Source organism: Epinephelus lanceolatus, chromosome 14 (genome assembly GCF_041903045.1).
Source record: "Epinephelus lanceolatus isolate andai-2023 chromosome 14, ASM4190304v1, whole genome shotgun sequence".
Lineage (NCBI taxonomy): Eukaryota > Metazoa > Chordata > Actinopteri > Perciformes > Serranidae > Epinephelus > Epinephelus lanceolatus.
Window position 1 is genome coordinate 24,647,741 of NC_135747.1, and position 16,798 is coordinate 24,664,538.

The window sequence follows — 16,798 nt, forward strand, 5'->3', positions numbered from 1 at the left end:
TACCTGGACCTTGCTTGTTTGATGAAGAGACCTCCGGGTAGAACGGGTGTTCTTTTGTACCTTTCCGGACCGGAAACCGCATCAATCCCGGTTCCGGCTACCAATAGAATGCAGCATTAGACCTGTTGTCCGCGTTTGTGGACACCTTTGTGCCATCTAGTGGTAGAAAGAGCACAACACACTAATCCATGTAAAAACAAGATGGCAGCAATCTCTACCAAATCAGTCTGCAGCTTTCTTTTCTTGAGAAAGGTCTGGTGAGTGAGACTAGTCTGCAACCGACCCCGACACAAAAGTGCACAAGGTCTAAAATCTGATCACATTTAATGGTTGAAACTTGTTTTTTTATAATAATGTTTGTAGTTTGGTATGGCAACACATTTGACGCTAAGACGCTGTTTATTAGGAAGTATTCATTTAAAAACATTGGGACTTCATTATCGTCTCGTTTGAGGACATTGGGACCTAATTATCGTTGACAGTGTTTAGTTTTTTATATTTATTGGGTCCTACTGATCCCAAATAGCTAGGAGAAATTAAAAGTGCATACTAACCAAAAGTTCGGATCTCAGGAGGATAGAGAGTGGGTCCTCATTTACAAAGATTGCCATGTTCTATCGCTGTGTTTCTACAGTAGCCCAGATCAGACAAACCAAACACTGGCTCTAGATAGGGCCATTTGCGTTTTCACATTGCCCACCATACTTTGCAGCCCCTCCCCAAAGAGAGTGTCACAAAAAAACAGATTTTTTAAATCTTAAACCGCTTTATTCAGTGCTTTGATCGGTTTAAATCACCAGGTCTGTTTGTTTTGGAAAGGAAGAGACCTCTGTAGATAATGCAGCTCCTGGAATACCTACTAACTGGGAGAAGTTTCAGCTGTTTGCAATCTGCAATCCTCACCACTAGATGTCACTAAATCCCCCTAAATCTCACACACTGTTCCTCCAGGACTGCTCCTGCTGGTGAGTCAGGGCTGTGATCAGCTGTGCTCATGTGAAAGTAAAGCTTTATGTAATCAAGTTACCACACAAACTAACTGAGACACAGGAAGCCTTGGGGCCAGTTGATATTAAAAATTACTTCAGTTAGTATCACAGAACCTGTTTTTGTCATCTCAGATACACATTACAGTCTAAAGGGTTTCTGAGATGACAAGAACTGGATTGGACTTTTTCATGGACAGCATTAAGGCATGTCACAACAGTAAAAGCACACAGGGGCGGAAATCCCGGGGGGGACAGGGGGGACATGGCTCCCCCTTCAGTAAAGCTGTACAACCCCTAGAATCATTTGAGACACAATTAATAATTTTTGAACAATGCAGTAGTATTTATTGAAAGCACAATGTAAGCTGTGCTCATTATAATCGCGCAATAATGTGCTATTTAAATCTTAAAAGATTTAGTCCCTCCCATTCCTAGTAGCGGTATATCCCATACTCTTTCCAACGGGCAGGGCTGCTTGGCAGCAGTAGCAGCGTGTGGCTAGAACCGCTGCCCACATTGCGCATTGCAGGGTAAGATGTTCACTGACACAGACACAGTTTAACTTAGGCTGCACAAGTTACAACACATCCCATTTACTGTTACAACAAGCCCCAGGCAAGCCCCAGTAGCTGCTTCAGTTTCAGGGTCTTGTTATTGTGCATGCTGGTTCACTGTCCTGTAGACCTTTTTCGCAGGAGAAATTTTGACATGTCATAGTAAAAAAAGCACAGGTGTTTGTTATACCATTTATGATGGTGGGTTCTACTTATGGGAGACCCTGATATTGTGCATCCTGGCTCACTGACACTGAATGCAACAGAGCCATTAATAATGTTATCAACAAGTCACAATGTATGTAAGATTTAGGGGGATTTAGTGGCATCAGACCTAAAATGTTGTTGCTATACATTACTGGATATTTTTATCGCATCATCACAAAGACATCCATGATACAATATCGGAATCAAAAAGTCGACATAAACTCCGTCCCTCAAATTGAGCATACTCCATCTGATGATGAGGACATGCAGTTGAAAGATACAATAAAATATGGAAACCTAATTTGAGAAAACAATGTCCAAGGTGAAGTATTGAACTTTCAAACTCAAGTAATAAAAACCACTTATTTTCGGTCAGTTTGGGAGCTCACAGCTCCCTTGCTGACCTGATGGGCTGCAGTACATTCCTTTTTTGACACACAATAGGACATTCAGTACTAACGAAACGCATCTACTGCATTGAACAAGTTATAAAGCTGAAGATTTTATATCAGGTTGGTACAGTGCTATGAACATGAGAGTTACATGCTCAGTGGATTTATAGCAAAAGATCACAAGAATAACAAGTGGAAGAACACAAACAGGACTTATTTTATTCCTACTTAAACACAACTTACACATAAATATGAAAGCAATTACATCCAACATGTTAATAGTTCATCTGTTGTTGTAACTCTACAGCTAACGTGAATCTGTTGTACTGAATATAATGACAAAACTTGCTTGCTCACAGCAGTCATTTGGGCATTAAAATATAAAATGTTAAAAACATACACACGATCGCGCGCACACACACACACACACACGCATTAAGGATATCTAATCTGCTTTTTCGGGTGTTCACATTTTGGTCTGATTGCGTGGATCATCGTCATCTTTGTGACTTTTACTCGAGTCACTGCTAACTGAGCCTTTCTTGACCATCTCAATCTCTGCCTTCTGTAGCTTGCGTTTATCATCCTCATCCTCATCCTCCTTATTATCCTTGTTCTTGAACTCGGCCTCGATTTCTGTAGGATCGATGTAGGTGTAGAAATACGCCATGATGGAGAAGATGACGCAAACTGCAACCAAGAGGGAGGCAAACAGGACGTACTCTGCCCACTTTAAAGGAGGAAGAGAGACAGAAGGCATCATCACATGACACGGTCACTACATGTCCACCAGTAATAGCTTTTATTTTTAGTCTCTAAGGTTTAGGCTTGAGTTTTGATTTGGTTTTTTACCTGCTTGGGAATCTTTGCAAGCTCAGCCACGATCAGTACGATGAAGTTGCCAATAGCAACAGTGAACAACCAGCCTGCTTGCAGCACTGCTTTCATATTACTAGGCGCCTTGAGGACACAAAAGAAGAACAAAAGATGAGTACAACTGAAAACAAAGAATAAAGATCTATTATATAGTTCAAAGACAAACAGAATCAAACGTTTTCATGTGCTGCGTCCTACAACTTTGATGGTGCAACACTGAAATCAGGTGTGAAAATGTATGCTGTAACAGTTTTACCTGTGAGTAGGAGAACTCCAGACCAGTAACAGAAAACATCACTTCACCAGTAGTTATGAAGAAGTACTGTGGGATCTGCAGAGCCATGTGAACTGAGTTGGGTTTGATGTCTTCTGCTGCAGTAATAGAGTCCTGACACTAAAACAAATAAACACAATAGTTCAGTTTAGGGTCGAGTTTCTCAACCTGTGTGAATGAAAAGAAGACAGCAGGACAGATTTTGACAGAGCATACCAATGACAATATGTCTGACAATAACTATAAGGCTTGTTCTTATATGCTTTGTATGATCAAGAAAATCTCTTTTCTCATGGAAAAGCCCAAATCAATAGTGCATTAATCCAAACCTCCTGACCATGTCTGTGGCTCTTAGACCCAAGCCCTCTGTGTCTCCTTAAGATGTAAATCTTTAAAAACAGGTCACAAAAATGTAGATTTTATTAAACTATATAAGCTTTACATTTTTCTAAAACAGATGGGAACGTTAGTGTTGATATTTTTTAACAAACATTACTCAAACAGAAGTAAATAGTGCTTTTTTGGAGACCATTTTCAGCTGTAGATTAAAATGCTTTAGTGAATATTTAGGCTAAGGAAAAACATGTCAACCAATACATGTGGCTCATTGATGTGTTTTTAATAGATTCTGGGCAGCAATGGAGGCACAAAGGAATAAGCTAATCAGACCTAAACAGAAAATTTCTAATAGGATCAAATCATTCATGTTTTTTTGGGGGGATTTGTTGGTATTACAAAAAATATAGAATATTACAAGCCTTACGGGGACACACTACAAGTGAAAAGAGTAAAACTAATAAATGTCACCATGAAGCTTTCTCAGTTGATTACTTACATGTATGTAAGACGATTGAAAAGTGTTTTTTTTTTAAATGTTTAAATACACAAATGAGGTTCTGTTTTTTTTGTTTGTTTTTTTCTTAAAGATATTTTTTAGGGCATTTATTGCCTTTAATTGATAGGATAATGAAGTGTGAAAGGGGGAGAGAGAGAGACATGCAGCAAAGGGCCACAGGCTGGAGTTGAACCCGGGCTGCTTTGGCAACAGCCTTGTGGGTGCCTGCTCTACCACTAAGCCACCAATTAACATAACAGAAATCTGAACACTGGTTGAGGCCAGTTTCAAAATTGTTTTGTCAACACAGAGGAAATTTTGCATTATATATATTTTATATTATATATTTATTTTTATATGATTATTATTAATAATAATATTAATAATTCTATAAATTAGAAAATACTGTCAACAGCCATTTAAAAAATATATTTTCACCATGTTTTTAGGAATAAAATATTGTATAAAGCAGACTATAAATGATACATGAACAAAAACCTTCAGACATGATAGATAGGTTTAAAGTTTTGTGTTTGTCTATAGTGCTGAAGTGGAGAATTCTGGCTCACAGTATGAGAAAAAACTCATTTTAAGAATATGGCAAGATTCTATATATTTTTAGACAACAAATAAGACACTACGGGGAATAGGTAAAAACCTTTAACTAATAAATGTCACTATGAAACCTCCATAGTTGATTACTTACAATGACACAATTATTTTTTGCATCACAAGTTTTCTTTATTTTAAGTTTAAATATGCAAATAGGGAGTTATCTAATTCAATATGCACTTATGCACAAATTTCCAGGACAGATATTTCAACTGAAATATACACCTAAATGTATATTTTGGATGTTTTGTTTCCACTTGTCTGAAAGAAAAGGTGTTACGGAAGCAAAATAGCCCAAAATCTTTAAATTAGGCGGTGCATGAAAAACCTGTAGTGTCTCCCCTTGAAAATCACATGTGAAACTTACATTTGGTCCAAAGTCAAGAGTGCTGGGGATAAAGAAGGTATATGAACTTCCAAATCCAAACTCCCTGCTGAATTCACATGACTGTGACCCACTCCATAAGGTGAAGACTGGCCTGGTCATTAAAACAGAAAAATCAGTGTAATAAACTGTATTGTTGTTTACATAAAGTAATTATTCCGGTATAAAAACTGTGAATTAGTTCAGATAAAATAAATCCTTACTTTCCACTCTTTATCTTGGAGTAGTTGGAATAATAAAATGGCTCAATTAGTCCAAAGTCAGCTGCAGGAGTTGAGACGTTCACTGCTATATCCATTCCATTTATAAATCTGAAATGGATCCACATTGAGCCAAAGAATGTATAACAGTCAGTAAAAACAACATGTAAACCATTCATTTCCAACAATTAACTCTGCGGTTACAGAAAAGGGCTGCAAACACATTTCTGTTGGTGAAGTGATTCATGAATTGTTACGGTTATTATTTTACATACCGGATTTCATTGATGCCTTCTTGTGGCTTGGAGGTCAAATCCTCAGTCTGAGGAAATAAGACAAACAATGGTGTTTAATTTAACCATTAAAACATCTTGTGTGTCTCTGATTTATAATTTGGTGCTTCTGACTCACCAACAGCCATTCCTCAGTGAGGTTTGAGGGAATCAGAAGGGTTTGTCGATGTCCTTTGGCCAAGGAAACTTCTCTCGTCACCGCAGGGCTGCCTATTGAAATGCTGATATTCTCTGCGTCAAATGTGAAGAATTCCTTACTGGCCTGCAACAAAGAAGAAATTGTTGAAACAATCAATGTGCAGGTACTAAGGTAAGAATATGTGTACGTTAAGAGTGGTGTTTCGGTTTAGCATTACTGTAAGAGAACATACCTGAGCTGCAGGAAGTGGCAGAGGGTCATTGCCAGGCAGTTTAATCATCAAATGATTATTGCCCATGTTGAGTAATTTCAATTGACTCTGGGAGGCGGATGGGAAGGTGGGTAATGTTTTCTGAAAATTGAGTTTGAAAATAAATTAATGCCTGATCTGATGTGCATTTTTAAAATATATGGGAAGATAAACACAATGACCATCTTTACTTACATCAATTTGAATCTGAACCAAGGCAGCGCAGACAAAAGCTATAGCTGCCATAACCATCCCCACTGTCATTCTTTTCAGAGGTCTGTTGGATTAACATGAAATCTTGTTAATGATTTGTCCAAGATATAAGGGAATGCTAAATATAACGCTGCATCCAGCGGCTGGTTAGTAAACAGATACTGAATTTTCAAAGGATGATATAATAACTATAGTTTGGGAAAAGATTAACTGGCCAATATCAAGAGCTAGGGGGCTTTTAATTTGAAACAGGAAGTGGCAGTATTCACTCAGTCACAGATTTACAGACTTTCACTGTAGCTCTGATAGCGCTACATATACTAGAATAAAGAACAATACACTTAGACATTCACACTCACACTCACACAGCAGAAGGGAGCCACTGGCCACTACTGGAGGCAAGTTCAACTGATAAGGATAGTTTGCCAAACGTCTTATTGGCACTGATTGGCGAAACTGATTAATCAGTCGACCTCTAGTTAGAGTCAACAAAATCTGCGTATCAGCGCAATATCAGATATCAGATTTCGCAACAGCATCACAACTGTGCAACATGCAGTCACAAAACTTTCCAGGTGTAGTTGAGATATCCATGAAGGCCAAGCTCAAAGATGGGTGTGGTCCAGGCAGCAAAATTGCGAATCCTAGGATAGCGAAGGAATGACCCACCCTACTTTCCTATGATTGGCTGGTACCTGTCACCTTCGTTGGTTGGATTGGTTAGGGTTAGGCAAAAGGAGTGGGACAGGTTATGGTTAGGGATAAAATGGCAAGGTGAGCAAATCAGAGGCAGAGTAAGGCAGAGTAAGGTGGGCCACTCCTTCGCTATCCAAGGATTTGCAAATTCGCATCCAGGCAAGGGCACTGGTAGTAGGAGGGTAGGAAGTAGGAAAGAGGCTGTTCTCCTGCCCCTTTATGTCCCTGCCCTGCATTTGTTGTAAATGGCAGATTGCTGTATCACGGCGGGTGGGTATGTGCCGAACTATTCCTTTGCCAAGAACAGTTACTAGAAAATGCTCAAGGTAGTTACTGCTCAAGCCAAGAAATAGTCCATCACTTAACCCTCTGTATAACACTGAATGCATCCCCCCCCCCCCGTTTACACTGCAAACAGTTCTCTTAAATGCAGGTGGGTTGTTGTCACTCACTGCTCTGTCCAGCACTCACTGTACTCTCCATGGCATGAACAGTGGTTACATGAGCCTCAAAACCAGCCACAACTCAGCCCTGACCAGAGTGACCATCCACTATTGACCAGTCAACGGACTGCAGTGTTCAAAGGTCCACCTTTTAGTACCAGATCTGTGTGCTAGGTACCCCAACAGAGGGGGGACCAAAAATGGGGACGGTACAGAACGGTTCCATTGGTACCATACACAACTTTTTACAGTAGAAACAGAAGAAAAGCGTACCATTAGCTGCTTCTCCCTGTTTCCAGTCTTAATGCTAAGCTAAGCTAAGATATGCTAACATTTGTCAAAAAATCGGATAAGCAAATTTTTCAAAATGTCAAACTGTTGCTTCAAATATGCAAAGATTGGGGAAGAAGAAATTAGGGTACTCACGTAAAGTTCAGGCCACACTTTTGGATCAGAGGGTAGATTAAGCTGTCCATGATAGGCACCAGAGTCAGAATCAGGATGGGGTTGACAGTCTTTCAAAAACATAAACTGCACAGTGAGAATCTTTTCAAACAAAGTACATCAGTCCAAGCACATGTGATAAAATTTTAACTTACCTGCATCTGATCAGGCTGTATAACAAGAAGCCCCTGCAGACACAAAGATATTATTAAAACACGAACACATTCATTAATTAATTCAACTATATTTATGGTTGGTTTTATCACCAAACTTACAAAGTTTCCATCCATCGTGGTGGCTTGCAGAGTCCATCTAGAGCCCTTTAAAAGAGATGCTGAGTTTAGCCCAGTTTCCAACAAATGATTTGCACATCTTTTTTAAGAGTAACTTTAAAATACCTTTTGGTCGAACAGAGTCCAGAACATCGGGAGTGGGATGTATAAAAAGAGGACCCTCAGCACCATTTTGATCTGAGCAATGAGGAGTTTCTACAGCACAGACAGACACAATATGACTTGCTGTTATCCCACTGCTGAAATTAGAAACTTTAGAGAATGAAATACAGTCAAACCTACATCATATTTTTCTTCTGCCCAGTCCATCCAGTGCTTCCTCTTTGGGTACTGTTTGCTTCTGTGCCTGTAGCGGTTTTTAATGGCAAACTGATCGACAGAAAAAGAAGAAAGCAAAGGAGAAACATGTTTTTAGAAACAACTAGAAGCAACTGTTGTGTCACATTAATGCAGAATGTGTTGGTGGTTTAAACCAGACTCACCCCGATGCATTTACACACATCCAGCATGATGTTTCCCTGTGGTTCAGCTTTGTAGTACATACCACTTCCAACGATAAACACCACTGTTAGGGACATCACAGGCACATCATTATCACTGTGCCCAGCATGTGTACCAAATCTTTACATTTCTGCTTCACAGTCTCCAAATTATTTACACATACCAAGTGCAACCACCATCAGAGCTGCTGGGACACCGAAGGCCAGAGAGTAACACTTCTGCTTAGTGTAGATGCCACACTCCTGAGCTGCAGATGGACACAAACAGCTGTCATTAAACGGTGCCTTTTACTCGTACTCAAAGACTGTTATTAGCTGTTATTGCGTGCAGTCATGTTTATGGCACTGTTTTTCATAAACTTTATGTCCTGCTCATATCTACCTCTCAGGATTGGAGTGATAATGGTTGACAGGAGACTCCCACCATTGATGCACAGGTAGAATACAGAGAAGAAAGTTCTTCTTTGCTTTTCCTGCACAGAGAGAAACATCAGTGATCTTCTGTCACGTGTTGCATGCATGTTGTGCAAAGCTGAATATAATGCCTAACCATTTCCTAACCATATGATATTAGGTGATACAATCAAAGTTTTATAGTTGTGCTAGCGACATGGCTCTAGGGACAACAGTGTCAGTTTGTCAGTTCACCGCTTCGGTCCAGACTGAAATATCTCAACAACTATTGGATGGTTTGCTTTTTCCTGAAATTTTGTACAGATATGTATGGTCTCTGATGGATGAGCCCTAATGACTGAGGTGATCTGCTGATTTTTGATGTCTCGACAACTACTGGATGGATTCTCATGAGATTTGGCACCTTCATTCAAGGACCCGTCAGGATGAAATGCAGCAACTACAATTCCTTTGAAGAGTTCTCCACTGATTTAACATAGCACTCCTATCACATTGGTGGACCCTGGATAGACAGTTTGAAAAACTATAAAAAGAGATTGGCTGATTATTTAACAATTTTGATACTTAATATCAAAACTGCCTCGTCAAAACCTGGAGCCTGCATTTCCCACAATACCAACCCGGTCTCACTCTGAAGTCGTCAAAATCTGGTGCTTGGGCAGTGACTTGCGTTGTCAGACACTAACGACAAAGCCGTCCTTAATGTTGGCATGGTATGTGGCCGGTTGCTGTTATACTTGCAGGTAGGAGTGGCGGTTGATGGGTCCAACAAACACTTTCACCCAGGAGAGTAGTGTTCGTGTCGCATAAGATTATAAAGCCAAACTCTATTCTTTTTTCCTAAACCCAACCATGTGCTTTCATTGCCTAACCCTAATCATGTGTGTTAGTTGAAGGCAAAAAAATGTAATTTCACGGTGTTGTACTAACGCAGTGCATTTATTTTGAAAGAGACTGTATGTATACAGTAAATTTCCTGTGAAAATGGAAGTGTATTTTGAAAGAAGTCAATGCATGTAACAGGCAGAACTTGACATGATGTCCCAGAACATCAACAACCCATGCCCCCAGGGTACCTTCAGGTAATATCTGGACGTGGAAAGTCCATGACTAAACATCGTTATGTGACGAGGTCAGAGTGCGAATGTGTTGACAATGCAACTCGAGTGACTACATTTCCGTCTGAGATTTGGTTTTAGCCTATCCCAGTAGCAGCTTATGTAGCCTTGAGCCACTAACCTCAAGCAGATATATATTTTTTAAGATTACTGTTTAGGGCTTTCATTGCCTTGTTTTAATGATAGAACAGCTGGATAGTGACGGGATAGGGGGGAGACGCATGCAGCACAAGGCAGCTGGTTAGAACTAAACCCAGGCCACTGCCAAGGCCGCAGCCTCACGCTTTACCAGGTGAGCTAGAGCAGTGGTTCCCAACTGGTCCAGCCACAGGGTCCAGATACATCCTTAGTCATCAGTTCAAGGTCCCCACAGTTTAATACATTCAGCGTCATACTTGTGTTCGGACATGTTGTAAAGCTAGTTTGCCGTTTCTGTCAAGTAGCTGTCCATTAGTCAGCAAGAAACATCACTTCAAAATAAAAGCTCCATGCTTGAAAGTCACTGTAGGCCTAACTGTGGAGCAGAAATGTTCTCACCTGATGATCACCAAATTGGTCTCCACCAAAGGCAGCCACACAAGGTTTGATGCCACCAGTACCCAGAGCAATGAGGAACAGACCCACCATGGACAACACACTAAATGTGAAGAGGAACACGTGCATGAGCAGAGCACTGTAGAAATATGTTATGAAAACTGCCTGCTAAAATCCCACATCCTGGACTCAGTTATTTCTGTAGTAGAATGGAAACCCACACATGATAGGTCATGTCATCTGGTTTCCCGTCTCTGTCTGCATCAGTGACGTCATGGATTGCACTGACAGACATCGCAATCTGGCCAATCGCATAGACAATGGACAAGTAGATGATAGTCCTGCCAGGGGAAGAGGGATAGAGTTAGTTAAGTACTAAGATAAAGCATTGTACATTCAAAATACGACTTAAGTAAAAGTACAGAGGTATTATTAGCAAATTGTACTTAAAGTATTCAGAGTGAGAGTACTTGTTCTACTAGTTTTAATTACTTTACAGTTAATTAGTTTAGTCTTGTGGTTCTAAACTTAAGGATTTATATTTATTTTAATATTCTGGGTTTTCCCAATCGTAGCTTTTCATGAAATATTTGATAATTTTACCCTTTTTATGCCTCAAACAGTTATATAAATGAAACCATCTGAAAAGTTCAGATGGGAAATTACTGTGTGGTGGAAGTGCTAACATCTTGTAGACATCTAAAAAATGAGAAGCAACGCTGGATAAACACTAAGCTGACTTTTTTTGTAAGGGACCACAAGCAAAAAAGTTGGGAACCACTGGTTTATCCTTTCAGTCATTACTACTTTATCATATGTTTTAAATTCAAAATATTAATCTGAAAAGTAAAGTAACTTAATGTGTGTAATAAATGTAGTGGAGTAAAAAGTGCAATACTTCCCTCTGAAATGTTGTGGAGTACATGTAAGTATCGGAAAAATGTATATACTCAAGTAAAGTACACGTACTCCAACTTTTACTTAAATACAATTGGTATTTTCTTACCTACTTTCCACCAATGAGAAATAGTCTTCCTATAACTAAATGCATATTTTTAATGACAAAGTAATTTTACTCACTTATACTTTCCCAGCCAGGAGTCGGCCACAATGGCCCCGAGGATGGGCGTCAGGTAGCAGAGAGCCACGAAGACGTGGTAGATGGACGTAGCCAAGTCATCGTCCCAGCGCAAGAAGTACTTGAAGTACAGCACCAGGACAGCTGAGAACAGGGGAGCAAAATGTAAGCTATCTCTTATTTTTCATTATATCTCATCATCAAAAACTGTACCACCGTGTGGCCATTAATAAAATAAGTAGACAAAAATCCTGATCATATAAACTAGGTAGGCTTTAAGTATCAAAAGAGAAAGTACTTATTTTGCAGAATAGAATAATGTATATTATAATACTGGATTATTACTATTGATGCATTGATGGATAGGTTACACCACATTATAATAATAATAATAATAATAATGATAATAACAATAATTCTCAACAGTTTTCCTTGGGGTTGAAATAAACAGTCAGTATTCTCACCTCGCATGCCATAGTAGGAGAACCTCTCGCAGAACTCATTGACAACAATGAAGAAGATGCTGAGCGGGTAGCCGCACACCTCCTTACTCTGATGGATCAAACAAACAGCAGCATAGTGACGTGTTGTGTTGTGTTCAGCAGGCAAAATTTATTTTCCTGGGATGGCAAAGGAATGACCCACCCTACTCTAGAGTACCCGCCTGTCAGGGTCAGCCAATCAGAGCCAGAGTAAGGCTGAGCCGGGCGGGTCATACCTTCACCATCCTAGGTAAAAGAACACTCAGCAGCAGCAGTGGTGCAGTAAACATTTATATCATGTACACCACAAAACAGTATTAAACAGAAGTATTGCAAATAAAATGTACTTTGTGTATCAAAAGAAAATGTGCTCATTATACAGAGTGATCCCTGCCATGCATGTATTAACATGTCCTCCGGAGACCCTGCGTCCTCATACGAGGACATTACATTTTGGGTTTGCTGTACTTCATTCTGCTTAACTCAGACTACAGCAGATCCTGACACAAAAGTAGACAAGGTTCAAAACCTGATCAAGTTTTGTGGTTGAAACTTGTTTATTTATACGTTTAATACTGCATACAAATCTGACCAATTTTAGCAACAGTAACAACATAAGATGCTGTTAAAGTAAAATAAAAGTACTCATTTGAGGACATTGTGAACTTTATTATTATCTTATTGCAGCATTTTAAACAGGCCAGTAAGGTGTGACAGACTGTTCCTACAGACAAAAACGACATTCCTAGCTTGGAGTGTGGAGCAAGAAGAACTTTGTGCAGCCTTGCTCTGAGCTGTTGAACAGAGCTTTAAGGTCAGCCCCCAGGGGTGACTGTAGTGTTTCAAAATGAACCTCTGCTTTCTCTCTATCAGCTTGCTCATGTAAAGCCATCAAAGAATGGAAAAGGCTTCCCGACGCTTTAAAAAGTTTTTACAGTTTCTCTGGTGATGTGAAAAACTGGATTTTGAACAGTCAGTCTTGTCAGCACTGATCTCAGATAGATGTGAGAGGTTAACCTAGCAGGTACATAGATGTTACATGTTGCCCTCGTGGGTGCATGTGCTGCTAACTTTGCCACATGTAATATATTTATTGCATATGTCTTACTGTAAATTGTATTGTGCAGCCTGTCTGCCATGTTTATTGTGTAAGCCAGACAAATTGTTTACTTGGTCACTGAAAAATATAGTAACTGCACTTCATATTGTATTTTAAACATACAATGTGCACTTACTGTTTTTATTATGTAAGGCACCTGCACTGGTAACATGGTCACTTTACAAGGTAGCTATTGTGTTTTATTATACTGTATTTTGTACTATGCAGTGTGTACATACTGCTTCTATTATGTCAGGCACGTGGATTTATTGTAGTCTACACTGTGCCTTGAATTTTATTTTTATTTACTGTGTCTTTTTGTTATGTGTAGGATTACAGATGGAAATTAGCATTTCACTAAATCTAATGAAACCATGTTTTAATTTCTTGTATATGGTTAGTGTCATTGCACACTGTCCTCTTATAAATCAAAGGAACTAAACTAAACTAAATTAAACTAAACAGCCATGTTCAGGTGTTGAAATGTACAGTTTTAGACTTGAACATTGACCCCTAAAACATATGGTTACAAAATGCTGCTTTGTTTTCAGGCATTGAAATAAACTAAAAATAATTTTGTGACTATTAAAAATAAACTAATTGTCCTCAAATTAGGACATCCTTTTAATTCAAAAACTACCCCCTGTTCAAAGACAATAATTCATTTTTTTTATACTTATCAAGTTCTACTAATCCCAAATAGCTGGGAGACATTGAAATTGCATACCAAACAAAAGCTGAAGGTCTCGGGAAGACCTAAGCAGGATTTTAATGCTGTACTTTGTTGAAGTGGAGCAAATTTTAATAATACTTTTGGTAAGTAGTGGTGTAAAAACTACATTTCCCTCTGCAATGTGGTGAAATTGTGATATAAAAAAGCATTAAATATCCTTCCTATGGATTATTATTTAATCTCACTGAACAACGAAGAACCAAAACTGCATAAATATCCATTAAATTAAATAAGTTAGGTACATTACCTTCCCTTTGCTCTGTCTCCCTTTCTTGGGATCCTTGTTATCTGTGCAAGAGATGACGTTTAAATAACTGGCTGTATGTCAGTAGCTTTAATTAAAAAAAAAAAAATACAGAAAACCTCTTGCAAAAGTTTCACTGGGAAATTTAAAAACAAATCAGCAGCAGTTCTGAGTTTAAAGCAAGTTTTTTGTTGTTCTGACTTGTTCTTCAGGGGTCTGTCTGCACCTTCTGCTCTGAAATATTTACTTTTATGGATTTGTATGAAAACGCAAAATGAAAAGTTTGCACACTCACCTGTCATGATGTTTAAGTGAAGCTGCTGCCCGCTTTCTGCTGTAGTTTGATATTCCTCTGAGATTTCTGCAGGGAGCAGTTGATAATTGATCCTTCACTGTGGGAGTGGGAGTGTTTCCGTAATATTGCTTCTTATTAGCACCTTGATCTGTCGTCCACACTGCTGACTGTGTTGCTTTTATGAGGGGAGGGAACATGAGATATAGGAGATAGGGAGTCAGGTATGTTCAGTCCCTGACACCTCATAAAAACTATTAATCCCCAGAAGCACCACAACTCAACCAAACGTGAGAATAAACTTTAATGCATTAGGAAATTTAAAAAAAAAAGGATTCATGAGAAATGCAGAGAAATGAGTGTATTTTATTTAAAAGAAAAAGCATTAGGGAACATCTCTGTTTACAGCAGAACAGTGACTTTGTGTTAAATAAAAATACAAAAAACCCACATTGCTGCTCAAATATAAAACAACTTCTCGAACATTTCAATGAACACTAAAATGGTAAAAGCTTCATATTACTTCCACAGTAGGCGTAGTGTCTGGTTCCACACCTCATCGCTTTGGCAAGAAGGTGAACATCATCTTTACAGTGTATGAGCCGCACACAGCAAGATCCTTTGCAAATATTGCACACACTCCTTTTTTATATACATTAATAAACAACATGGAATATACTTTTTGTATGCTTTAAATATTTGAAGACGCTCCCGTTCTAAGACATTGACGTGATTTAAGGTTGAACGCTAACATGAGTCAGAGGAGGCCCTTTTAGTAGAAATATAACTTCCTGTACAGGGAGACGAGCGTCGACGTATGCAGCATATACTGTTCATCAAGACATCAATACAGTGGCTTATAAAAGTGGAATGCTGTACATAAAAAACACAATGTGGAACATTATCAAAATAAACACCTGTTGGGAGGGTAGTGAGTGTAATGTAATGACATGCATATTAAAGATCCCAACAGGAATGGAAAACCAGTCTTTTCAGGTAGAAACAGGTGACACATCATGTCTGGCCATACGACAGGAACTCTCCTGCATGATTTCCTCTCTGGTCTCCGACTCCTCCGCAGTACTGCCACAGACATCCAACACAGTTAAATAGGTCCAGTGCCTTGGTCATGGTTCACTGAGAGAGGTGAGAGTTGCTTTTGTCTGTTTCCCTTTACGCTGACTGAAGAGAAGCAGGATCGGGCTTAGAAGCGACAATATGGCATCACTGGCATGCCTGGTTGGCGAGCAGAGAGGGCGCTGAGTTCAAGGCTAACCCAAGCACGCATCATACCACAGAGGACGAGCTGGGGATGCCGTGGATGGTGGCACTGGTTGGCGTGCCGCTGATGGCATTGAAGATGTGAAGCGAGTCTGGAAGAACGCTCTTCATACCATCTTCCACAGGACTGATCTGGACGGGAGGGAGAACGAGATATTCACAACTATTTACAATTCCATCTTAGATACATCAGTAACTTAATTACTGCCAAAGGAAACCCCTATAAAGGAATAGTTTGAAATTTTGGGATTTTCTCATTAGCTTTTTTTGCTGGGAGTTAAATGAGAAGATACAGGTGGGACCAGGTCATTGTTTTACAAGTCACAAGTAAGTCTCAAGTCTTCACACTCAAGTCCCATTTCAAGAAAATTAGACAAAGACGCAACTTCCCAGCTTCGTTCGACATTTGAACTTGCACAAACAGCATAACTTCAAGCTAATGCTTAGCTAATGCTAGCATAACTGCTCAGTAACGTTTTAACAACAAATAAATGCAAATTTTAAAAAGCATTTATGCTTTTTAAAATTTAATATTGGCATTAAATTTGGAGAAGAGCACATTGTGACTTGTTTAGGACTTAGAACTTGAAGTTTAGCTCTTGAAACTTGAGGTCAAAGACTTGAGAGTTACTTGTGACTTGCAAAACAATGACTTGGTCCCATCTCTGGACTCTGGAAGATAGTTATCACTCTTATATTTGTATGGTAAATATAAAGCTAGTCAGTTAGCTTAGCTTAGCATAAAAACAAGAAAAAGGGACTTTCCCCCCATTTTCAGTCTTGCTAAGCTAAGCTAAGCTAAACTAAACTAAGCTAAGGCTAATTAAACAAAGCTAAGCTAAGCGAAGCTAAGCGGCTGTATATTTAACATACAGACATGATGGTGATATCAATCTTCACATCTCACTCTTGACAAGAAAGTGACTAT

At 39.2% G+C, this 16,798-nt stretch overlaps 2 protein-coding genes across 6 annotated transcripts in view; both read right to left on the bottom strand.

Annotated features, from left to right (window-relative positions):
* Positions 1-2,335: 2,335 nt before the first annotated feature.
* Positions 2,336-14,748, bottom strand: slc15a1a (solute carrier family 15 member 1a). Its single transcript, XM_033617399.2, has 23 exons — positions 14,593-14,748; positions 14,301-14,341; positions 12,204-12,291; positions 11,742-11,883; positions 10,883-11,002; positions 10,665-10,764; positions 8,978-9,068; positions 8,760-8,843; positions 8,578-8,660; positions 8,378-8,464; positions 8,201-8,290; positions 8,078-8,122; positions 7,958-7,990; positions 7,785-7,873; positions 6,202-6,283; positions 5,989-6,108; positions 5,736-5,879; positions 5,600-5,646; positions 5,328-5,435; positions 5,107-5,218; positions 3,275-3,412; positions 2,995-3,102; positions 2,336-2,872 (listed from the first exon to the last, which is right to left on the bottom strand). The coding sequence occupies exons 1-23, from the start codon at positions 14,597-14,599 to the stop codon at positions 2,609-2,611; spliced, it is 2,223 nt and encodes a 740-aa protein (XP_033473290.1). The 5' UTR covers positions 14,600-14,748; the 3' UTR covers positions 2,336-2,608.
* Positions 14,749-14,935: 187 nt separating this feature from the next.
* LOC117251257 (dedicator of cytokinesis protein 9) overlaps positions 14,936-16,798 on the bottom strand; it is a 126,826-nt gene continuing 124,963 nt past the window's right edge. For all 5 annotated transcript variants that reach the window (XM_033617395.2, XM_078174516.1, XM_033617387.2 and 2 more), the window contains exon 53: positions 14,936-16,002. In XM_033617395.2, the coding sequence (XP_033473286.2) occupies positions 15,877-16,002 (126 nt within the window). In that variant the 3' untranslated portion in view covers positions 14,936-15,876. The remainder of the gene's footprint in view (positions 16,003-16,798) is intronic.

Coding starts and splice junctions, on each gene's coding strand:
- slc15a1a (XM_033617399.2), bottom strand. Junction 9,069..10,664: donor ACCAATTTGGTGATCATCAG/GTGAGAACATTT, acceptor CTCTCTGTGCAG/GAAAAGCAAAGAAGAACTTT. Junction 7,874..7,957: donor TACAGCCTGATCAGATGCAG/GTAAGTTAAAAT, acceptor TGTTTTTGAAAG/ACTGTCAACCCCATCCTGAT.